The sequence below is a fragment of the Columba livia genome, unplaced genomic scaffold (genome assembly GCF_036013475.1).
Source record: "Columba livia isolate bColLiv1 breed racing homer unplaced genomic scaffold, bColLiv1.pat.W.v2 Scaffold_82, whole genome shotgun sequence".
NCBI classification, from domain to species: Eukaryota; Metazoa; Chordata; class Aves; order Columbiformes; family Columbidae; genus Columba; species Columba livia.
The window spans coordinates 558,461-584,238 of NW_027043810.1; the positions used below are offsets into that span (position 1 = coordinate 558,461).

The window sequence follows — 25,778 nt, forward strand, 5'->3', positions numbered from 1 at the left end:
AAAAATCCCTATGACTGGGTGATGCAAGGCAGGGTAAATTCTATGTTCAGTTTAGGCACAACTGTTGCTGAAGTAGCTTCTTGCAGACTCTCCCCTATTCATATGACCTTTCACTTACCACCTTTTAGGCATTCTCTAATTATGGCAAAAGAGAGATCCTAAAACTGCAGGTATAATACGATTTTCTTATTTTCTCTAGGAGCACCTAATGTAGCGAAAGAACTATGCAGCAGTCACTGTTATAAAACATTATAATGAGAAGTTGTCAGCACAGTGTTAGGTGACATCTGTAAATGGAACAACACAGAGATCATCATGCTGAACCTCAGGGAGATTTGATCTAAATATACCATCTCAGGTACCCACCTCACCATAGTAAGGAATTCCTCTCTTGTAATAGAGATCCATATTCTTGAAGATCACTCTGTCATTTTCTTCATTGACTGCAACATAGTCATAGCCTTTCATCTGGATACCTTTAAGATACACCAGGTATAAAGGGGAGGAAACAGAAATCAGACATGGGCAGAAAACTGTTTCTTCTGGAAAACTATAGGAGTAGAGATGCGCTGGAGGGAGAGTTAAACAAGAAAATGGTGATTGTCAGTTGTTTGCTGCACAGAGCGGGATCCAGGAGATTCCTCTCAGAAAGTACCACCTATTAGCTTTAATCAGCTACTCCTAGTCTCCACTTGGTGTTACCTGTTCCATTTTCAGTGACGATACTTTCTACATTGAGGCTGGCATACATCCTGGTGTATCTGCGGTAAAGCTGGAATATTTTGATGGAGATGACAGTGTTGAGGCAGCCATCCTTCCCCAGCTGAAAAAGGAGCACAAAGGGGAAAGCCCATTTTTCTCAAGGTTTGGAAAATTGCTCTTGAATCTGTATTTCTGGTTCTTGGAAGAGCTTCATGCCTCCTCTCACATCTTCAGCTCCTACTTTCTACTCGCTCACCTCCTACTATACACTTCTCACTTCCTGGCTCCCTTCCCAGCTCATTGTTTCAATATTATCTACCCTTGCACCTGGGAATCTCCCTTCTCACTCCCTGTAGTCCTCTCTGTGATCACATCCCTTTTCAAACCCATTTTGCATGATGCCTGGACTATATGACCAGAGCACTTTGAGTCTGATCTAGTGGAGAAATTAATTAGTAGTTTAACATTAAGTGTCCTCAAAGACTCCCAGTACAGATCTGCTAATTACATTTTGTAAGAACACAGCTCTGGTGTTTTTGGAATGGTCACAAATTTACAGCTTCATGAGCTTCCTTCCCTCCTACTGACTCCTTCTGAGGGAAAACCCAAAGTCCCCTAATAAGGTCATTGGTAAAAACTACCTTTATGATCTTCCAGCATTGCCTGTGAAATAGTGAGAAAAAAACATGCCTCTGGGATTGTCTCTGTCATGTTGTCCAGAAAAAGAATGAGACCACTAAACACCATTCTACATGTTGGTTAGTAAAGCTGCATGGGAAGAAAGGCCTGGTGCTGTGTCTTACCAGTCCAGTGACAGCTTCACAGGCTTCTTTCTGTTTTCGCTCACATCGTGGATAATAGAAGTGCTGCTGACACACGTTAATTTGGGCATTCCCTTGTACCGGTTGGCCATAAGTGTACCTAGGAGAGAAAGAGACACCAGAATCCAATCAGGTGGACTTAGCATGAAATCTGCAAAAATTGCAGAGCAATTAAGACTCTAAACCCCTCAGGAGCACCCAGACCACAGACAGAAGAGCAGCTGGGGATTAGTTAGCCCTAGCAGAATTTGCTTCAGCTATTTTTAGGCTGTTTCTGGCATCTTGTTAAAAAAAGTCTGCTTTGCTGTTGTCTTTGTGTGGTCGTTCTTCAATGCCTGAAGCTGGAAAGTGGTGATGGGCTCGAGGCTTGGCTTGGCTTCCCTGCTGCTTGTTTTTTCTCATTAGTTCTTTATGCAAAGCAGTACATACTGCAGAAAGATCCCTGTTCAACCTTTTAGCTCATGAGACCCTGCCCTTTGGCAGTGTTACAGATGGCAATCTCAGTGATAGACCCTCCTTTTGTATTCCTTCTCTCCTTTTCTGTAATAACATAAAACAACCGCTACCAAGTATGGACCACTTGATACCTTCAAACTGTGGGACACACAAATTCTCACAGTTCTAATTCTTCTATGTAGCAGGAGGAGAGTTATCACATTTCATGTCATAGAAGTCATAGCTAAAGGAATTCCTCTAACTCTGAATCAGCAGCAGGGTCTCAGCTTTCCAGCATGGCACAACATCCTCTCTCTGCTGTTTCTTGTGCACGAATGTGTCATTCTCAGCTCAGATACTTACGAAGCACAAACATTCACCCTGATTTCTTCATCAAAGAAAGAGATCCTCTGTGGCACACTGGTTATCACTTCAAATTTTGGCAGCACTGGGGACACAACATGAATACAACTGATCAGCAGCTGCATGCCATAAGTAGGTGTGTGTGTAAAACAGTATAAAACCAGCTGGTAATGGCATTTTCACCAACGAGGGAGAGGGAATGGTTCAAAGAAAAGTCTACCTAGGAACTGGCTGTAGGATATCATCAGAGAAAAAATAACTTTTAGTGGTAAGATGAATAACTTGTTTAAAATGCAATAATAATCATATTGATATTGATAACAGCCACTATAAGAATGGTAATAAATCACTTTAATTTGCTATACATTTTCCTCAAGAGAAATGTAGGAGTAATGCTGATGTCTCAAACTAGTTATCTCCTGGAGAACAGAAGTTATAATGCAATCCAGCCCCATTGAAGGAGAAAGGCAACAGATAAAGTAAAATAGTAAAATCAAATAGGTCACTGTCACTCCCTCTTTTCAGCTTATCCTTTGCCCCAGGTCACCAGCAATAATGACAATATAGCTGGAAAAGGCATTTTTCTGGCACACCTGTACACAGGAGACTGGAAGGTATGAAAGAGCTCTGGAAAGTAAGCAGGAAAGGTGCCTTATTACACTTACAAAAAGAACTAAACAACTGGTAGTTGTTGGTCAAGCCTCCTCTGCAGACTATTAAGGAAAACCTGCCACTAAAAGATGAAAAAACTTGTAAAGCTAAAATTAATTTAGCAACTCCCTTGATATGGTCTGTTCCAGAGAGTAAACAGATCACTATGAGGGCTTTGGCACCTCCATTACCCACTGTTTTCTGTCTTGCACTTCCACTGGCTATCCAGCTTCCCCTAGTAACAATCTGGTACCTGTTATTAATATTTAATCTATCTGATAGATGATATCTTCAGATTTGTTCTGCATATTTTAGCCTAGTGCTCTTCATATGGTGATGACCGCCACGAAAGAGGACAGGCTTGACTTACTCATTTTGCCTCTGAACAGATGGGAAGTGTAAGGCCCAAGTGATGGGACTTGGATTCCAAAGTCACACAGTGACTTTATGCCAAGTCCGGAAAAGAATTAGACTCCTATTTTAATTCCTGAAAAATGCTGCCTTCTCAGCATTTCCTTTTTCTCTTTCTTGCCTTCACTTTCTCCACCCAGCCCTCTTCAAGCCTTTCATTCTCAAGGCATGAAGTAGAGAATTCAAAGCCCTTAGACTCTGCATTAGACTTAGGAAGAGCCAACCTCACTGCTGGTGCAGGGTAGTTCACAGCCATTGCTTACCATATTCCTCCACTGTGAAGTACTGATACTTGTTTTCACCTGACTTCCTCTCCACCATGATGTGGTAGGACCCCAGAATAGGCTCTGGGATTAGTGGAAAGGAGAGCTGGACAATTCCATGCTTAGGTGCTACATCCAGCCACTGGAATATCTTGTTTTGCTCCGGATCCTGGAGAGTGGAAGAAAGAGATGCACCAAAATGTTTATCACCTTGTTTCTTGTTGTTGCCTTCTTTTAAGTTTAGTGTCCTAGCATATAGGCTAAGTGCACCACAGTGTGACTGTGAGTTTGGGCTGATGACATATGCTCTGACTTCCCATTAATTTTTCAGATCTATTTGTGTATTAAAGAAGTCTAAATTTATGTTTAACTGGAAATTAGCTACACTGCCAAATGATCTCAGATCATACAGGAATAGTACCTGGTTGGGACTTAGGTTGCTTATCTGTAGCTTTTCTAGCGTAAGTCTTTCTGACTCAACTGTTTCTGTAAAATGGGAATTGCCCAGGGAAGTGTTGGAGTCACCATCCCTAGAAGTGTTTAAAAGGCATTTAGACAAGGTTCTTAGGGATATGGTTTAGTGCTAGAGTTAGGTTTAGGTTATGGTTGGGCTCTATGATCCTGAGGGTCTCTTCCAACTGAAACGGTTCTGTGATTCTATGAATATTACACTGGCCTCTTTTAGAAAGTGCTTTGAGATCTGGTGATGTGAAAAGCAGTAGGAAACTGATTCATTGTTAGCCTGTCCCCCAGCAGAACATGACATTTCAGAAAGTTGTTATTCCTCTGCTTGTATGAGAATGAGGCTATTTCACCAGCCAATTTACTGTAGTCCTACCAAAGTAAGACTACGCTGAACATTCTTGTGTGAATCCTAAAGACACAGTGACAACCCCATGTAATCTCTGAATAACATCTCCAGTCCAGCTGATTTTTTCTCCTGTAGTGTCTGATAATTTGTACTGCCACTGTTCAACCTCAAATCCATTGGCTTTAGATGGTGTGCTTTGAGTGGGTGTCCATTAGCTATTGACACTACGGGGAATGATGAAGGATACATAGCCTTTCCAAAGCAACTTGTGTTTTAATGTTATATTGCATATCTTACCTCAATGGTGATTCGGGGATACTAGAAGAGGAAAAAAGAGAACAAAATAAAAATTAAAAATTAAAAATTAAAAAAAAAAAAAAAATCAAGAAATTAACTGTAGAAGTTAAAAAAATACCAGAACATAAAGAAGGCTGTGAACAGCTTTCTCTGGATACAGAAAACTGGGTCAAGGAAACACTTGGAAACTCATGTCTGTAATTAACAAGATATTTTTTAAAGTATAACCTGTTTGTGAATTTATGTTTTCTATAAAAAACATCTAGTATTTTTCTCCATATCTGGGGCAGGTGAACTGAGGTGACTATAAAATCTGAGTGCTGTGAGAGATTTCCAGGAGTGCTTTCAGACCTTTTGCCCTCTATAAAGGCAGGTAAAGGACAGAGTGTAAGGAATTACAGCAGTTCTCCAAAAACATCAGAAGGCCTACCCCAGGCTTTTATTCAATTTCCAAGAGAAAGAGTCTCGGCAAACAGGTACCCAAAGAAGGTGCTTGAAAAATCTTGACTATCACTCATACTTACTGTCTCCTGAACAGGTCTGAACTGGCTGTCCAAAGCGACCACACGAAACATCACTGAATAAGATGTAGGACACAAAAGGATCATACACTTCAGCATTGGTAAGTCACTTTCAACATACAACTAAAACGAAGTTTTCCCAGGCTCTTAGGGAGAACTAAAGAGTCCCTGGAGCACTAGAAAGGATTTTATTATCTTAGCAAGTGCAAAAGAAAACCAAAATAAACTTGTCAGCTGAAAGATCTTCAATTCTGACCCACTACAACTAAAGTAACATCTAAAGTAAATAAAAATACTCTGTATTGCTTTAAATTCTTCTTGAAGGACTCCGTTCTTTGGAGCATTCCCTAAAAAAACTGTCCATACAAAAGCAATTTAATGAAAAAAAACAATGAGAAGGAAGAATTTTTCTATTCTAAGTGTAAACCCTGTGCAGCACTAAAGTATAATTATACTAAAGAAATAAGTAAATATACCACAGCTCGTACGTTCATTTAAATATCAAGATGGAATCAGTGCTGTGAAATAGATTAGCAGTTGAGTAGAAAGAGCTGTTCACAGGAAGTGAATTTTATTAATACCAAGCTTCTGAATTTTTAAGGACATGATGTGACTGGCCTCAGTAAACCTTGCAGAACTCAAGATCCTGTAAATGCATTTCACTCAATAAAAACACATGAATTCTACTCATTTGTTGCAATTTTGTGAATTGGCTCTATTTTTCACTGACTTCTGATGAGCCCAACCTCAGATGACCATTATACACTGCCTGAAGGATTGTTCATGGCTGTTGCAGTCCATGATCTTTTCCTGCACAAGGGGAAGTCCTTGTCATTCTGGACCCACCCTTGCACTCAATTTCCCAGTTCACAAGCAGATTCAGACTCCCCAGCCACCTTTTTGCCCTGGTTTGTAGATGGGTTTGTCCGTCTGGACGAAGACAGTACTATCCACATTCTGAATTGCCACCGATCTTCTCTCAGCTAAGTTGACTGTGGGGCCTTTGGCAGAGAAGGAAATGAATGCCAGGGGGTCAGAAGCAGCAGGAGGAACCTGGAGAGAAAAAAAACGTGGAGGAAAAGTGGTAAATGAGATATGTTGAGGTCCCCTGAAGCCCAGGGTTCTTGAGTAAGATGCTGACTGTCACATGAATCATAAATAGCTTGTGCAAAGTCACGAGAAGCCTCATCTTTGCCAGTGAGATAGTCTCTGGGAATTTCTGCTGTGCAAGTCCCATAATCTGTCAGCACATACTAGGGTTTTAAGTTATGCCCTGTCCTATATATTTCCTTATTTCATGTAGCTACCTGCCTATATGCAGGTTGCCCCTGCCATATAGCTCAATTCTGAAGTGTTTTCTTCTGCTGCATTCTGCAAGACCTAACCTTGCGACTTTTTTGTTGTATCTGTCCAAATCTTGCAGAGTCTGATGAAAGGGAATAAGCATGTCCCAGCTGGGTTCTCCAGCTTGACAATTGTGATAGTCCCATAGGCCACATACACCTGTGGCTTTTTTCTATTCACTCCATGAATGGAGATGGAAAGTCTGTCTTCAGCTCCTCCCTACAACTCGTATGTCTTTCTTTTTTCCTGCCTATATTTTCAGTATTTCCAGAAGTTTATCTTTTTTTGTCCCATCCACTGACCACACTCTTCATCTTCTTGCCCTCACTGACCAGGAGAGTTGCACTCAGAAGTATTTCCAGCTTCTACATGCTCTTCAGTAGTCTCAAAAGAGAAAATACCTTGAACTCGTGGCACTTGAAGTAATCATTCCTTGTCACAGATTCCTCAAAGAGAGTCTTCCGGATGCTGCCATATTCCAGGATGATGCTCAGGGACAGAGGCTCGCTGAGGCTGTGGAACTGCACACAAGCAGTCTGTGGAGAGTCGCTCCGCACTACCGTCGGGACCAGCAGCACATACTGACTGTAGGAAGTCAAAACCAGACCAGGGAGTGCAGTCATGGAGGAAAGTCAAAACACAAGAGAAAAATACTGCAGAAATGCCATACGTATGAAGGAGGACATGGTCTAAAGCTAGTTTAAACCAGTGGAAGGATTTCCATTTCTTTCAATGAATTCTGAACAATATGCTAAGAAACTACAGACAAAAATTTTTTGTCCCTTGCAGTTCTTTCTGTGCTGAGAGACCAGCATCATTCTATGCTGTCTCTCACCCAGCATTATACTACATCTTTCCATTCCTGGTATTTATGCTGCTCCAGCTGCTGAAGTGTCTAAAGATCTGACAAGCATAGCTACATTTATCCTCCCGTGACTTATATGTACTACTTAAACCTCTGGAAACTCCCATAATGAGGACTGATATTTAGCTTATTTTTGAGATCAATTACAAAAATACTGGTTAATATTTGCAACAATTTTTTTATTTCTTTTTCTCTGGATATTTCCCCTTCCAGATAAGAACTGACATATCGTACGTCAATCAGCATAACACATAAGACATTATCCTGCTTTTCAATTTTGCAGAATATTCCATGGAATGCCCAATCTAACCCGCATGCTCTATTCTGTTTTCCAGCCTCAACCTGTGTTGCTTCCTTTGCTTCTTTCTTCCATTGGGCTTTTTTAGTTATACTACTATCTATAATTAGAGCAGTCTTCCTTCCCCAAGTTCTTCCTCTGAAAAACATTCCTTCAGATCTGATATATTTGGCTAAGGGTCTGTTGCTGGCTTCTGGCTCTCTGCTGCCCAAAATGCTCTTTGCAAACAATGTGTGACAGAATTGATGAGTTGGTTCTGCAGCACAACTTGAATGGCACAATCTTTTCTTGGTAATCTAATCCTTTCCCTTTTTTCCTCCCACAGCTTTGCTTGCTCGTACTGTTGTTACTGTTATTTTCACTTGCGCAGTTCAGACTGCACGATATTCAAAGGCCAAAAGTAAAATAATTAAAACCAACACTGTTCCTGAGTAAGCTAAACCCTCTGACTTTCACAGTGTTTTCCTTTAGAACTTTTGAGAAGGGGATTTAAGGGCTAATGTTGGTGTAATTTTGAAAACTGTGGTTGAAATCTTCTGTTTGAAGAAAGCCATGGACATTAACAGTGCTGTATAAGCTGTGACAGCACAGCAGGCGTAATACTAATACTAATACTAATACTAATACTAATACTAATACTAATACTAATACTAATACTAATACTAATACATGCTAAGATTGCCATTCAGCATAGTCCCTAGTATCAGACATTATCTGGCCTGCAGCATCTGCTCATACACCATGGTTTCTCTGTACTACTGATACATATAAACTCTGATCACTAGTATTAATTGCTAGTTGAGTCTTGAATCTCCTCCTTACTTTATCCATGCAATTCAGAATTTATCTACTCCAGTTCTAGGTTTCTGCCATTCAGAACAGATTTTATAGCAGTTTTATGATGGAGAACATAATTCCAAATCATCCTTCAATGTCCTCTACTTCCCTTCCAGACACATTTCAGAACCTATGTCTCAAACATTCTGTTTATTATATAGCAACGTCCTAGAAGAAATTAACTGTTAGGAAATATAATAAAATATTTTATCATAAAAACATAGAATGTATGATCTCTTACAGTTCAGAAGACACTGTGGAAATCCAGTTCAAGGACAGAATACTCAGAAGAATTCTTGACCACATCTCTGTCTGTGAAGAAGAAAGACAACTGATCTCAAGTGGACAGCCTGTATACTGGTTTTTAAACTGGTGTGAGATGGAGCTCCTCCTCCATGGCTTCAATCATGTTCTAACAAGAGATACATACATAAAATTTGCATAGGTTCATCTTCCTCTCTCCTGTCTGTTCTCACACTCCTTGAACTCTCAAACTGGAGCTTAGGAAAGCTCTCATATTTCACATAGCTTTGTGAGGTATTGCAAGCCAAACCGGTTCTTGCCCATCTGAATGTTTTATTGACGCTTACCTCTCTGATTACTGTGTCATTGACTGAAGGTTCCTTAATATTTCAACCTGTATTTGCCACTGTTCAAGTATTTCCTTGTTCTGTGAAGATCTCCCACAGATATATCTCACAAAGCAGAAGCAATCATAACACAGTGCTGTTGTATGGCTGCATAGGGGCCTGGGCAGTAATAACAGAGCATCAGACTATATCTGAATTCAGTATGGCACAGAAAAAAACTTCTGATTGTAATCTGGATTTCTTATTGCACACAGTAACAATTAACAAGGAATGGTGTTGGCTGGTTGTCTATCATTTTTGTCAGAGGTCAGGACAAGCATATCTCTAGGGAAAGGAATCTTACAGCATTACTTAATTTTTTCACTCCTCTGTCTGTTAGTCTGCTTTTTCTCCCTATTCCTGCTCCCTCCATCAAATAACTTGTAAGCCTTACTGATGCATTTTAAGTAAATCTGGCTGTGAAGAAGTTTCAGAACAATCAAGAAATAGAATAATAAATAATTTAGGCACAAAGGGACCTCCTGACATTAGGTGGTCCAATCTGTTCTTTCAAGAAGAGCTAGATTTAAAACTTGTCTAGTCATATTTTTAATGTCTCCAAGGATGGAGAATTCACATCATCTCTAGACATCAGCTCCCATGCTTAACCAACCATGTCATGGGGGACTGTATTCACACTCTTACACAGGAAAAGAAAAGAAAACAAAACAAAAGAAACAATAAAACAAAATAACATAGCCTACCAACATGTGTGTAACTGCAACCTAGAAGAAGGAACAGGCAATTTCCCTTTCTCGGTCAAACAGGTGATGAACGGGAAGAGGAAGCTGAGTGTACAGTAGGAGTAACCAGGGACATAAAAGAGAGCTAGAGTCACTGAAAAAGGTTAGGCAATGCAGAGTAGGCCTGAAGTTATTTCAGTGGTAAGGGGTAGGAGAAGGAAATGAGGACTGTTATCATGATGTGGTTCAAATGGATGTGGGATTACTGAAGGCCATATTCTACCAGTTTCATTTCTCATGATGTAATACTTTATTGCTGATGATTCAGCTGTACAGGGTTTATTCTTTCCATTAGCAGAGGCGATACCCAAAACTGCCCATGCCTAACCAGCTTGCCTACCCATCTTTCCCGGAAGCTCTCTGTTGACCAAGTTAGGGCACAAAGAAAACTGCCTCGGGTGCTGCTGGAGTTACTGTCTGTTCCCACTGGGTTACTAGTGAGGAATGTTGCACACAGCTTCCAAAACAACCCAACATTAAAGTGACAATGCTGCATGGCAGATGGATCGTGTGCAAACAGGGTGGCCACATTGTGAAGAAAGTCGCTGTGTTAGTTGCAGTAAGGGCAGAAGACAGCTAAGAGCATGTCACCGACATGTTTATATTTTCAGCTTTGAAATGCCTCAGACTCTGTGTTTTATTTTTTTTTTTAATTTTATTTTATTTAAAGTAATAGGCAAAAAAAGTATTAAGGAGGAAGAAGGAAATATAAATCAATTCCAGGGCCCTGGTGCAAAAGCTCATCCTTTAAGTACAGTGTTCCTTTAGCATGAATGTAAGAGGGTTTTCTTTTTGATACATGGACATGGGGAAAAAAAAAAGAAAAAAGAAAAAAAGATAAAGCATTTGAGAAATTGAAATCTTAGAAGCCATGATGGTCAGATCAACTAAAGTGCATATATTTCCCTGGAAACAAGCTGTTGAATTCATTACTTTAGCGAAAAGATCCTTCACCCAGAGGGTGATGGGATGGTGGAGCACTGGAACAGGCTCCCCATGAAGGTAGTCGTGGCCTCAAGCCTGACAATATTCAAGAAGCATTGGGACAACACCCTCAGCACATGGTTCGAATTTTGGGGTTGTCTTATGCAGGGGCAGGAGTTGGACTCCATGATCGTTGTGGGTACCTTCCAACTCAGGGCATTCTATGATTCTATGTTTCTATGAACTTACTGATCCTAGAGGAACTCTTTGTATTGTATCAACATTGTGATAAAAAAGTAAGCTCAGGTCTGTTACGAACATCACTACTATGTCAGGGAAAATTCTTAAGAAGACCACAGCATAATGGGGAAATTATTCCAGTTGTCTCCTGTAGGAGGGAAAAAGTAGAAGTTTTGGGTTGTACGTTTAAGAAGCTAGGAGCAGGGGGTTATTAATCATCTGGAAGCATGAAGATCAAGATTTAACATGGGGGAGATAATGAACCTCACACTAAACAGTTGTTACATGACAGACAAAATGAAGGTACCTTTATACTGGATGTAAAATAAACCAATCTGTTGATTTTAGACTGGCACTGCTTTGTATTGGCATAAGGAAAGATGTCATTTGAAATCATTGTCTGGCTAGAAAACTGATGAAACAAGGAACAGTGCCAAATGCCCTTCAAGACCAAAACAATGCAAATACAGACTTAAGTATCACATGTATACTTGGTTTTCAAAGCAGACTCGTGTTGCAGGCTGTTTGGACAGCAGAGGATAAAGATGTCTTCAATTCACTCAGTCCAGACTTTAGAAAGTTACTGCATTTACTCTCTGTAATGAAGAAATTGTATATACACATACAGGGTTTTTTTTTCCCCATTCTTTGTCTAGATGAGTCAGAGGGATGATTGGTGCAGTTGCATTGGAAATATGTTTTTCACAATTCAGTTTTCCTCTAAATAAACTGATTTTGCCTATCCATTTTATCACATCAGATGTACCCATCCTCTTTTTTCCTTTTACACTGGCCACACATATGTGGCATGGCAATGTAAAGTTTTCCAACTAACACTGATATTACTCACTTTCTGAGAGCAGTTAAGTTCAGTGTTTCGCACATACACTGCACTCACAACAGAGAATTCTATGAGGTTGTGACTAGCCAACCTCTGATACCTAGCTAGATTGTATAGAACATCTCAGAGTCCCTATGCTGTTGCAAAATGCCCAGTATAGCTGTATGTCCAGAATCTAGACACTAGATGTAGTCATAAATTAGAAAATAAAAACAACAAAGAATGTCCATTTGCCATTCAGAGCACTGCATAATCTGAAAGTGGAGTTGAGACATTCAAATTCTTGGTCAATATGGATATAAATCATGTCTGTTTTCCTTTGTGTCAGAGAAATAGCAGAAAGTGTAGTGTAAATATGAGCAGCTCTCAGCAGTGAAGCCTTGGATTTTCCAGAAGAATGAGTAATACATAATCACTTGTTTCTCTTCTATGGCTTCACTTTATAGTTGCACAATATCTAAGGACTGAGAGTACTTTCTAAGTCATTACTTCACCTGAGATGAAGTACAAACAGTTCATCCCACACTACAATACCTGTTTTATTGTCTGGTTTCTTTCTCTAAAACAGGTAGATATGGAGTCAGAGACTCAGCTAGCATTTCACTTACACAAAAATACCCCCATTAACAGGCTATTTGCTAGCCTGTGATCTCCTCAGGAAATTCTACTGCAATATGAGAAATCCTTCCCCATGACACATTTATCAAATCCACTCTGACAAGACATCTTGTTTCAAAAAAACAACTTATCTCTGAATAGCATTATGTATGTCTCAGAGTCTGGATACTTTGGATCAATTTGCCTTCACAGACTTCCACTCTTCCAAGGCACGTCCCCATCTGCAAGCTTTTAGGTTTGCAAGTGAAGGTATTTCTCAAAATGATTGCTGGCAATGGGCAGCTTATAGTGCATTTGGTAGAGGATGCTGTATTATTTCATGTTGAATGGATGGAATATTTTTCTGATATTGCTCATATTCTGTAATAATAAAAATCAGGTAATATTAATTATTGGAACACTGTTATACTGAGAAGAGTAAATGGCACACTGCTCAGTATCTGCAAGATCTTTGTTACAGACTGATAGTGAACTAACAAGTATTCTCTCAACATTATCTTTCTGGAACATATTTTGGCTTTGCCTATGAGAACTGTAGTATTGCAACCTCATATGGCATGAAACATATAATCTATTTTTCTTGATCTAGAAAGTGTAATGTATATAGACATACTTGAAAACCCCCTGCTGTGTGTAAATGATGAAAATGGGACATAAACATAGCAAGACAGTCCAGAAAAAATATTCTAAAAATACTAGCAAAGGCAAACAAATCTAATAATCAACCTGTCTTCAAAACCAACAGGAAAACAAAGCCAGCCAGAGAATCCATAGGAACATGTAATGAGAAGGATAGAAGATGAAATCAAGAAGAGTGCAGGAGCAGTACAAACAATAACTATTATTCCCTATTATTTTATTAACAAGTATTTAATATTACTGTACTTAAATAAACCATTTGATATAAAATTTTAATTTTCAAAAAATAAAATAGTCAAAAATCTATGGATGATGTAATTCTGGTGCAGTAATTATATTGTTGGCACTCTGAATTGGTTCAAAACCTTGAATCAATGACATATCAATTTAACTTAAGATTTGGTTATTATAGACCTTTGCATTAAGAGACTGTGAACGCGTATTTCACAGATCACAAGGGATGAAAATGTGTCAGGAAGCCTTTTAAAGGGTAAAAAGAATTTTTCCTTCAGTAGAAAAGTTTTCCTGTCTTCATTATTTTCTTTGTTCCCTTAGTCATATTGTTCTGCTACTTTAGGTGGAGACAGGCATACTGATGCACAGGGCATTAAAAAAGGCAAACAGTAATTTAATTAAAACAAAGAAACAGAATTGAGAGCTTCCCTTTTGAAATGTCACCATCTTAATTTTTTTTATTCTATTACTGTTCTGGTTTTGGCTAGAACAGGACCAATTCTCCTTTCAGCATTTTTTCCTTTCACTTAAGTTTCTTCTAAGTAACTACACTTTCTGAAGTTGGCTACATGTTTTTTCAGACAATGTCTGCTCCCAGAACTGATAATGTCAAATGTTTACAGGTTAACCATTGAAATGGTATGCAGAGAAGGCTCCTGCTTATACTTTTTTCTACAGAAACAAAGGTCTCTGACAAACCCCTTGTGTTCCACAAGCAAAGGGTCATAAAAGGGTCATACTTGTAAGAGGAGTAGCCGTAACAGGTGACCAAAATTGATCTGTGAAGTATTGTATCCCATACACATCATACTCCATTTAAAACTGAGGCATCACTAGGGTCTCACTCTCTTCTTCCATGGCCAGCACCCGTGGAGGACCCTGCTCATTGTTTTCCTGCATCTGATCCTAACCTGTGCATTTCTGAATCTGGTACCCATCTGCTGATTAGTCCAGGCCACAACTTCCTAGTGCCTGCCCTGCAGCATCGATGGTACCAGCCCTGGCAGCACACAGTTCCAAGATTTTCATATCATCAGAGAGACTATGTATTGATTTTGCATATTTTGCAATGTTTCTAGTAGCAGTAGTAGTAAAGCTGTTTTAATTTTCAACCTATAATTCTCTCTTCCTTTTCTCTTTTCTCTTTCCCTGGTGGGGATGGTGGGGGTTAATAGAAAAAATCTGTCACCTACTAATTGCCAGCCCAGTCTTAAATGGTGACAATTACAAAGAAAATTAATCCAAATTGGTTCCCTCCAGATTCAGATTCTAAATAGCATTTATCTCCCTGTGGAGAAAGCAGTCATTTTGGTTTCATATCCAGTAGTTGTTTTTGTTTCTTTTTTTTTTTTTGCTTCCTTTATTTTTTCTTTTTTTTTTTTTTCTTTTTTTTTTTTTAAGAGAACAATACACCAGCCCCCGCACTGGCTCACTCAGAAATCTCCCATTTGTTGGAATCCTCTTGATTTCACCCTCTTGGAAACATCCAAACTCTATAACTCAAAAATATATTTTGCAATCACAGGAAAGCCAGGCTTGAAACCTAAAAATATTGCTGCTTTTCCTGCTCAGGGATAATCTTTGCCAATAGAGAGGTACACCATTTCACAAGTCCTGTACAGGTTGAAGTTGCAGTTGGTCCATTAGCCAGGAAAGACTCTCAGTGCTGACTCTGTAGCATCAGCTACAATAGAACCAAAACAGATGTCTATGAGCGACAGCTCCCCGGTTGCATGGTTCAATGAAAAGTCAAGTGGACTACATCGTGCAGGTAATCAGGCATCTTGATTATGAAACTTCTAATTGGAAACACAACAAAGACTAGATGATCTTATGGATAAGCTAAGAACGAGCTAATACAATGTTATGGACTGCTAGTGGTTCAGGAGACATAAGAGACATAGACACATAAGAGATGCCTTATAAAATGATGTCATAATGTATTTTAAGACCTGTTTTTCCTAGTCTCTTGAGCAATGCATGAGTAATGGCTACAACACATGCCTTGCAACTCCAAGACTTCCATTTAGTACAAGATATTTTTCAGGCATGTCATTTCATTCAACAAAGGCTTATGGCCTGCTGAAAACTTATTCCTGGTGATATGAAACAACTGTTGTGCTGTTCTGGCTATACAGGAATAAGGTGAGAGTCTGTAGTTCAGTTTTACCTGCACCAATCACTGCACAAAACATGTTTCAGTGTGTTCATATATGATCTCTGTAAAATGCAGTACATTGAAAGACAACCTACTGTAAGTCTGTGGCAAAAGCAAACAAAACATTACATTATTTGAAAACTACTTCTTTGTAAACTCATATTTCAGGTCCTTTCCTAAGAAGATGAGAAGAAGCACCAGTGTCCCAGTCTCTCTCTATCCACCAGTGTAAATCTTAGGAATTTATTATCACTCTGAGCTGCTGAGTTTCTAAAAATAAGGCCACGGTGCAAAAAAAGGTTCCTTGAATTAGCAAAGAAATGCTTTGCAATATAATTTGTAAACAGTATTCCTAGAGAACTCTGTTGTAACTGCACAACTGAACATGGGGAGGTCTTATACTGAAAACTACATGTCTGGAGGCAGCATACCAGTAAGCAGGAGCTTTACTTTTTCGTAGCTGAGAAAAACCTTACAAAGACATTTGCAGCAACAACTAGAAAAATATAATAAGTCTAGGTGTGGCCGAAGTCTGCATTTTATTGTATACATCTTTATTTTTAGTAGAAGCTTTTTTAATTGTATGAAGAAGACCCAAAGCCTTAGATTAGTAATTGTTCCAATTTTCAGTATGGCTGAATCTGATAGGAACAAAGAATTTCTCTCTTGAAGCAGTAAATACAGTTTGATCAGTGCTGAAAGCAAATGTTTTAGACCACTGACAACTGAAGGAAAATGTAAAGATCCCTAGAACTGGTTATTGTCGCCTTCCAGTCTACAACAGTCTACTTGCAGACTGGTGCTGCCATGGAAAAAGAACGTACTGAATTCAGAGCCCCTCTGTCAAGTGTAAAGTAAAAGGACATCCTGAAACTGAAAGAATAAATCCTTATCAGCACAGTGACACTGGCCACTACATGGATGAGATTGAAGCCTTGGCCCAGTCCCATGGATATTATATAACTGACATTAGCGAAACCTGATGGGATGAATCCTGTGACTGGTGTGCCATGATGGACAGCTACAGGCTGTTCAGAAGGAATAGGCAGGGTAGGAGAGATGGGAGGGGAGTGGCGCGGTATGTAGCAGAGGGGCTGGAGTGCATGGAGCTGGCAGCTGGTGATGGCAAAGTTGAGAGCCTCTGGGTGAGGATTAAGGGTCAGACAAATAAAGCAGATGTCATCATGGGTGTCTACTACAGGCTACCCAATAGGATGACAACAATAATGAGTTATTCTTTAAGGAACTAAGTAAAACCTTCAAATCATCTGCTCTTGTCCTATGGGGGACTTCAACTTGCCAGATGTCAACTGGAAATATCACACAGTTGACACCAACAGGTCCAGAAGATTCCTGAAGCATCTGGACAATAACTTCTTGGTGCAGGTACTAAGGGAACTGACCAGGAAAGGTGCCTTCATAGATTTGATTCTCACTAAAAGAGAGGGTCTCATGGGAGATATGGCAACTGGTGGCTGCCTTGGCCACAGCAACGATGAAGAAGTCAGGTTTGAAATCTTTGCTAATGGGAGGAAAACTTCCAGCAAGACCTTAACACTAGATATGAGGAGAGCAGACTTCAGGCTGCTCAGAGAAATACTTAGTAAGATTCCCTGGGAATAAGCTTTTGAAGGTGTTGGGGTCCATCAGTGTTGGTCGCTTTTTAAGTACCACCTACTAAGAGCACAGCACCAGGCCATTCCAAAATACCGAAAATCTAGCTGACAAGGTAAAATCCAGCTTGGTTGAGCATGGATCTTCTTCTGAAATACAGCAAAAAAAGAAAGTAGATGGTCAGTGCAAGCAAGATCAGGTAACATGGAAGGACTACAGAAATGCTGCTCGCCACTGTAGGGAGGAAACTTGTGCTGCCAAAGCTCAGTTAGAATTGAAGCTGGCCAATACTGTGAAGGACAATAAAAAAGGCTTTTTAAAATATATTAATGGTAAAAGGCAAGCTAGAAATAACATTGGCCAATTAACTGATGAGCACGGTCAGCTTATTAACAGGGACGTGGACAAAGCTGAGACTTTCAATTCTTTCTTCGCCTCAGTCTTCAACACCAATGATGGACTTCAGGGCCCCCATAACCCAGGGCTGGAAAACTATGCCTGCGAGAACAAAAAACTCCCAATCAATCCGGAACTTGTACGGGATCTGCTACTCCAGCTAGATCCCTACAAGTCGATGGGGCCTGGTGGGATTCATCCAAGGGTGCTTAAAGAGTTGGCTGACATCATAGCAAGACCTCTCTCTGTGATTTTTCAACACTCTCGGGAATCTGAAGAGTTGTCCCAATCTACAAGAAGGGCAACAGGGATGAACCTGGCAACTACAGGCCTGTCAGCCTCACTTCTGTTCCTGGCAAAATCACAGAGAAGATTGTTCTGGGAGTTATTGAAAAACATCTGAACGACAATGCAGTCATTGGTCCCAGCCAGCATGAGTTCATGAGGGGAAAGTCTTGCCTGACCAACTTAATTTCATTCTAAGACAAGGTTACCCACCTAGTTGACCAAAGAAAGCTTGTCAATGCAATCTTTTTGGATTTCAGTAAAGCCTCTCACAGTATCCTCCTGGACAAGATGTCCAGCACACAGCTGGGTAAACACACAATGAAGTGGGTGAGCAATTGGCTGACATGCCAGGCTCAAGGTGATCTAGCAAATGTGGTTATGTTGGGCTGGTGACCAGTCACTAGTGGGGTTCCACAGGGATCCATCTTAGTGCCAGCACTCTTCAATGTCTTTATAAATGACTTAGGGAACTAAATGACTTGAGGGATTGCTTAGTAAGTTTGCGAATGACACAAAATTGGGGAGAGCTGTTGACATTCCCAAGGGCGGAGGGGACCTGCAGAGGGATCTGGACAAATTGGAAAACTGGGCAATCACCATGTGCATGAAGTTCAACAAGGGCAAGTGCCAGATTTTGCACCTGGGACACGACAACCCTGGCTGTACATACAGAGTGGGGACTGAGATGCTGGAAAGCAGCTCAGTGGAGAAGGATCTGGGAGATCTGGTCCACCACAAGTTTAATACGAGCCAACAGTGCGCCCTGGCAGCCAATAGGGCCAACCGTGTCCTGGGCACATCCAGCACATCATTGCCAGCCGGGCGAGGGAGGTGATTGTCCCGCTCTGCTCTGCACTGGTGCGGCCTCACCTGGAGCACTGTGTGCAGTTCTGGGTGTCACAGTATAGAAAGGATATAAAGCTACTGGAAAGTGTCCAGAAGAGTACTACAAAGTTGGTGAAGGGTTTGGAGAGGAAACCGTATGAGGAGCAGCTAAAGTCACTTGATTTGTTCAGCTTGGACAAGAGAAGACTGAGAGGAGACCTCAACACAGTCTACAGCTTCCTCACAAGGGAAGGAAGAGCGGTGGGCACTGAACTCTTCTCTTTAGTGACCAATGACAGAACGCAAGGCAATGGCAGGAAGATGTGCCAGGGGAGGTTTAGGTTGGACATCAGGAAAAGGTTCTTCACCCAGAGGGTGGTGGAGCACTGGAACAGGCTACCCAGGGAGGTTTCATGGCCCCAAGCCTGACAGTGTTCAAGAAGCGATTGGACAATGCCTTCAGACACATGGTGTGAACTGTGGGGTTGTCATATGCAGGGACAGGAGCTGGACTCAATGACCCATGTGGGTCCCTTCCAGCTCAGGACATTCTATGATTCTATGGTTTCCCCATGGTACTGTGAAGGTCAGTTGTATATTCTTTATAATCCTGGATTACACTGTTGTGTTACAGTGTTCCAACCTTTGTGCAGGCTGCATAGGAAAAAATAAAAATAGCAGTCCCTGAGGGAAGAAAACAATGGGTCCTGCCACATAACTCAAGACTCTCCTGCACAGAGTGGCATGAGCCCCTCCAACAATGCAACGCAGAGATGGTATGAAGGTGATGCTGCAGCCAGGGGCCCTTGGACAGCAGTGCCAAACCACTCTTGCACGATGAGCAGGACTAGCATAATTATAAACAATGATTAAATCTAGGGATGAGTACCCAGTAATTAAAGATAAATCATGCACAGCTCTTCAAATGACGTCCCTGGCTATTCTGGGACTGCCAGGAATCGGGAGTGGCAGCCAAGGGTGTGGCATGAGGTGCACAGACAAGCAATCAGGAAGCAAAGGGAAACTAAATGCAAAGCTGTCACTGGATCAATGTTCCTGCGTCAAACAGAGCAGGGCAAATACTGACAAGCGCAGAACACAAAGGCTGATAAGAAGACAGACTGGAAAGCATGCTGAGGAGACAGAGGAGAGAGAATGTTGGCACGTTGGTGGAGATGACCCCAGGCAAATTTTCTGTCAGCAGGTTAGAGGGCACAGGGGGGCACTGATGTCTCAGAGAGACCAGGAGCCTCCTGAAGACATCCTCAACAAGAACATGGCACCTGTAACCTCCCTATCCTGTGCCTATAGGGAGTCTCTGTCTTTCCAGGCAGCAGGCAAAGAGCTTTGGCCAGAAGAGAGAAGCACAATTTACCATAGCAGTACATGGAGTCAGTAGTCTCTGTCATTTATCTGCTTCTCTGTTACTTTTTTCCCCCTAAGGGAGTTGTTGGGATGCAGATTGTTGCCAGACTCAATGTGCTGGTCCTCCCTGTCTGGCCCCTGGCAGCTGAGGAGAGCCAAGGGGACAGAGCCTGATGGAAGTCACAGGCAAATGGCCAGGCAGGCAGACTCCCTAGGTGACCCCAGGCCAGCTGCCTTGGCTGCCACAGTGGGGAAGTGCCCAGAACTGGGCTGGTGGGGAGGGACATGGAAGGGCTAGGCTGGGGTGGTCAGTGCTGATAAGGGTAATCTGTGCCCCATGTGCTCTGGTTCTCAGCACAACTGAGGGGACAGGACCTTCTGGAGTTGGCATGTCCCTGAGCTGCACCCTGCTGCCTTCCTCTTGTGCCGCCAGGCCCTGGCATGATGAGGTAAGGCTCGTGCAAGTAGGGGAAGCAGCTTTCATTATGAGGCACCCCTGTTCCTGAGGATCATGGAAGAAGTGTACCTGGAAATTCTGTGGTCAGTGCAGCAGTGATGATGAAAGCCTAGTCCCCTTGATGGGCTTTGGCAATTAAGACCATGTGTCTCACGCCGCTGAGCATCTCCTCATTGGCTTTATTTCTTCCTCTCCTTGTACTGACTATGATGTGCTGTCAGCCGCTGCAGGGGTCTCTTTCGGCAGGACTACCAAAAATTTGAGGACACTGGATTTTGCAAGGTGACCTGGGGTGGCCAGGTCACTGAAGAGTGCCAAAATGAGGGCTTGGAGGGTGGGCATCAGCCAGTGGTGTGGAAGCAATGCATTGTAACTTTAAATGTATTTCCTTGCTGTGAGGAGATCTGCAATAGCTCTTGTGCCTCTGCTAGCCAAACCAGCCTAAAAACCCAGAGGTGCTGCTAGCAAAGTTACAATGCACCTTTCTGGCATGAGTGGGCAAGCAGCATGTCATGTCATATCCAACATGAAAATGCTCTGTAAACTCATGACACAAGATGCTGAAGCAAGGAGTAAGAGTTGGTTTAATCTGTGCTAGAGAGGGAGCTAGGGAGCATTTCAGTGAAAAAGAAGAGCAGGTCTTGGAAATAAGCAGACCATAATTTCCAAAGTTGTGAGTGGGGTAGAAAGGCTCACTCCTCAGATAATTTACACATTTTTCTCATTATATGATGCACTTTATCTTAAATGTCTCTGGCAGCTCTCACAAGACATCAGCTACTTTCAGGAAAATGCAGTCCATCATTAATTCATAGCTCTGCACTAAACTGTTCTGGCAGGTTAAAAGCATGTCATTATTTAGAAAAACAAAATTGATGTGTAAGTTTGTCTCTACTGCAGTTTATCAAGATAATCTTGAGTCAGGCTATTAATATTTCCATGTGTACTTTTCTTCCTGAAGCCTCAGTCTGTAATGGTGGGCCTGCTTAAAAGGATATTTGGTTCTTTCTAGAGCTTTCCTGTAATTTCACTTTTCCAGGTGAAGATTGTTCCAGGCTGATGCTGGCTTGGAGTTTACGTTATGTATTTTGTTGTGGTGCTTTTTATTAAACCTTCTTGCACAGCCCTTGAATGTTAGCTTTTGTCTCTTGCAGGTGATGTCCCTCTTCTTTTGCTGAATTAGGAGTTAAGACAGTGGTGTGTCTCAGAGAAGACAGAATAAAACAGCAGCCTTTGCTCAGTCTGCTTTGAAATTTCAGTAGAACGTTGAATTTGCAACTTGTTACGAGCTATTCCATAGTGTTTCTCAATGCTACTGAATTGCTGTGGGATGCACTTCCAGGAGGAGTGAGCACTGAAGTGAGCTATATCACTGTGTGCCTTGATAAGATGCTTTTGGTCACATGAAATAGCAAACATAATAGATAGGCCAATTAGTTTTTCTGAAGATTTACAGGATAGATTTTCCTACTTGCAGCATTTTGAAGGAAGTTGGAAAAGTATCTTTCCAACTGACCAGCTTTCTGCAGATTCTAAAGCTTGCTCTTGACTTCTGTACTTTGAACAGCTTTGAATCAGCCATAAGGAAACACACCAGAATCCAAGTGTATTTTGTATTTAGTATTCAAAGCTACTTCTGTAACCTGTTTCACATGCAGCAAAAAGATGCTGCAAAGATGGTTTCAAAGGGACTTAATGATACCAAGTTATATTCTGGAGTTTGATTTCTTCATCCTGCTGGAGAAAGAAAACTCACATGCCAGTTAGCTGAGCTCTGATTTTTACACAACAAGCCACTCTGTCTCTATTCAACATGTGTGACACTGGTTGAGTTCTTCACTTGTAGCTTTAGACAAGCAAGGCTTTGCTTTGGACCACATAAAATTACCTTTTCAGCTGTTGTCTCTCTAAGATGGAACTGAAAGGTAGGAGGAACACAGGAAATAATTTCTGCTGAGCTTGTGTTCACAGAATAAGGTGTGTCAGACAGCTGTTAATGCACTACATTATTGCCAGACTGTAGCATTTTCATCTGAGAACCAAAAGCGAACGTCAGCAGGGCAATCTCCAAGTAGTGTAAGGGTGGCCTGGCCTAGTTCTTCCTACTTGAAAATTGGACTGTTCATTTAAAGAGAAAAATAAGCATATAGATGGCAATAAGCTAGCAACTTTTTCAGTTTTAAGATTCTGGCAGACTTTTAACAAGGACATTTGTAAGTGACACGGATTTCTTTGAAGCTGGAGTTTGGTTTCTCAGCCATTTCAGTATTCCAGAAACTGTCGTCCCTGGTGTCTAGTTTTCTGAATGTAACTGTGAAAATTATGGCAGGGGACATGAAGGTACTGCCCTCAGCTAAAGCAGCTTTCTCAGAAGTGGTGATTCAGAGCTGGGCTTGTCCTGTCTCAATTGCTCCAGGGCTTTCTTGGCACTCAAACGCTGAGTGTTGCCAATGATGTATGCTGGGTTTGCAGTCAAACTTCCTCTATTGGTCTGTGTGTGCAGAAATTCTCTCTGGATCTGAGCAGAAGGCAAATGCAGGGATGAGAAAGGACAACAAAGGCCATGCAACTTTCTTACAGGCCCAGTTATCCAAATGTTGCAGGTACCATCTTGATGCTGCACTGTGAGGGGAATGACAGAAGGAGGTGGTGTGGGGTTCTTTCTGTATCTTGGTTAGAATGATTTAACAAACGACTTCTTCTGTTTTAATAAGATAGAAGAAGAAGAGGCAGGTAGGCAGCAAGTAAATCTTATGTCCCTTCAGATGCTGGGAAGATCCTGACTGCTGGAAATATCCTGGAACTGGGGAAGATCTTGAAGACCAGAGAACTGCATGGAGACAAATCTCAGGGGATGCTCAGGGACCTTGACCGGTGTCGAGGGGTTTGATTGCGGGGTGACAATAAAACCCTGGTAGATGTATTGTTAACCTCCTGTTCCCCTCCCCCCGCTTCCCCCTCCCTCTCCCCCCTTCCCACTAAGGACAGGCTATCGGGAGGAAAAGAAGGACAGAGAGAAGAGAGTTGGAAAAATTAACAATGTTTTACTAATGCTACTAATAAGAATAGAGAAATAATACAAAATATACAAAACCAATCTTGAAAGTCTCAGCAACTACAGAGCCAGCACCCAAAGTCCTGGATTGGACTCTGCAGCCAGCCGGAGCTGGATTCAGTCTGTCACTAGGCCTCATTTTGCAGGGAAGACTAGCAAGGTCCTCTCCAAATGTCAGCCATAAGCAAAAAGGGAAAAAGGGACGAGATCCTCGTGATCTCCCACTTTTATATGAAGTATTCAAGTGAACGGAATGTTATACACAGCTGGTCAGTTTCTTGGTCACCTGTTTCTCGTTGCCCCTCTCACGAGATGTCCATCCATGCTTATCAATAACTTCGCATTCCATTGCTATGTTTACCAAAACATGTATCTGGTTCTCCAGGAAAATGCAGCTAATATGAAGGCTTTAGCTGACAGGCAGATTCACTAAAAGAGAAACTTGTCTTTTAACAAAACCAGGACAACCAGCAACCTCCAAAACTGGTAACGGTGAGCAGCTGCACAGCAGGAATGAAGGCAACTTTCTGCCTGACTCTTCCCAGACCTGCAGTAACCTCCCGGTGTGTGTGTGTGTGCATGTGTGTGTGCAAGAAATAATCAAGTAGGGGCTAATCTTGTTTGATGTTAAATAGAAGCCAGAACCCAAATTTGCTCATGCTATCACCACAATCTGTCCCAACTTCTTATTAAACAACATTTCTCTTTTTCTGAATGAGGTCCCTACTTTGTGTGTGTCGTGGTTTAACCCAAGGTAGCAATGTAACCACAATAGCCAATTGCTCACTCCCCCTGAAACAGGGGAGAGAATCAAAAGTGAAGGGAGAAGCTCATGGATTGAGATAAACAGAATTCCGTAAAATAACAAAATAACACTAATATACTACTACTACTACATATAAAATGGAAACAGAATATAAAAAAAAGATACTCAATGCAATTCCTCACAAGCTCCGTCTGCTCTGAGCATCCAGTCCCAGAAAGCAGTGCCTGATCCCAGAGAGAGAGGAAAGAAAAAGGCAGAAAGGCCCAGAGGCCTCTGCAAAACAGCAGGATGGCAAAAGACCAAACTAAAGAAAGCCATGAGCAGAACTCCACTGAAATGCAGCAGAACCAGAACAGGTCTCTGTGTATCCTGACTACACCCCTATCTGGAATATCCTGACTTTCTTTCAATATGAAGCATGACGCTAATGGGATGGAATACTCTTATTGTTCAGTCTGGATGTCAGTCAAGCTCTGCCTCATCTATGCCCCTCTTCCCAGCTGCCTCACACCTGTGGGCAGAGTGCTCAGAAAGATCTTGGCTCCCAGAAAACGACAATTAAAAACTTTAACTCTGTCCTGGGGCAATATCTTCTTGTTCTCAAAATAAATCCAAAAAATGACCCTGCTAGCTAGGAAAAAGGAAGTTTTCTAACTACATGAAGAAAATTAACTCGCTTTCATTCAAACCAGCACAGTGTGTAATGTCTAAGTGCCAGTGACGGGAAGGGGACCCTGGGCAACAGGAGACCATGGACCTGAGGCACTAGCAGCTGTGGAGACTGCAGTGTGTGCATATTGTGAGGATGTGTATGTCAGTGTGTGCAATTGCTAGTAAGCATCAAGCTGGACTAGTCAGCAAGTAGAATAAGGGGCTTGGGACCCAGGGACTGGAGTGATCATAGGTCTGGGACACACACTGAAGAAAACAGAGGGTTTGAGAGTCAGATACTAGAGGGACTGGGAGGCCCAAGCCAGCTATAGGAGAGACCAGAGGATCTGGTAAGGTTAAAGTTCTGGAACAGCTACTGAAGAGACCATTTTGTATGGATGTGTTTTTGAACTTGAGGCAACTGGGAGACCAATTGGATCCTGGGGACAAGTACTGAATAGTTCAACTGTCTGATGGGACCCATATGACTTTGTGTATCCGTATGTATGTATTTTCCACTGAGTGATCTTCATCCTGATTAGCCTGAGAGGGGACATCATCAAGGCTTTTTGTGCTGTTTGTATTTGTGTGAGTGCTTTTTTTTCAATCAATATGCATCTATGTGACAGGGTATATGTATTCATGTGTATGTGTGCCAGTTGGATAACCTGCTCAGCCTCTCTTCTTGGCTGAATATGGGGACATGGAGCTGCAGG

General features: G+C 41.6%; 1 protein-coding gene and 1 long non-coding RNA gene across 3 annotated transcripts in view; one reads left to right on the forward strand and one right to left on the reverse strand.

The window, feature by feature from the left end:
- Positions 1-25,778, reverse strand: part of LOC135578136 (ovostatin-like) — a 78,701-nt gene that overhangs the window by 23,735 nt on the left and 29,188 nt on the right. The window contains exons 1-11 of one of the 2 annotated variants that reach the window (XM_065048404.1): positions 9,050-9,105; positions 8,861-8,931; positions 7,021-7,204; positions 6,172-6,328; positions 5,279-5,331; positions 4,755-4,775; positions 3,647-3,815; positions 2,322-2,406; positions 1,506-1,623; positions 703-823; positions 367-476 (exon numbers count right to left, since the gene is read on the reverse strand). In XM_065048404.1, coding sequence (XP_064904476.1) covers positions 367-476; positions 703-823; positions 1,506-1,623; positions 2,322-2,406; positions 3,647-3,815; positions 4,755-4,775; positions 5,279-5,331; positions 6,172-6,328; positions 7,021-7,204; positions 8,861-8,931; positions 9,050-9,070 — 1,110 coding nt within the window. In that variant the 5' untranslated portion in view covers positions 9,071-9,105. Of the gene's footprint in view, positions 1-366; positions 477-702; positions 824-1,505; positions 1,624-2,321; positions 2,407-3,646; positions 3,816-4,754; positions 4,776-5,278; positions 5,332-6,171; positions 6,329-7,020; positions 7,205-8,860; positions 8,932-9,049; positions 9,106-25,778 lie in introns of those variants that run through there. The other variant, XM_065048405.1, reaches the window with a different exon arrangement.
- Positions 23,081-23,513, forward strand: LOC135578134 (uncharacterized). Its single transcript, XR_010469471.1, has 2 exons — positions 23,081-23,193; positions 23,356-23,513. It is a non-coding gene; the product is annotated as an uncharacterized LOC135578134 (long non-coding RNA).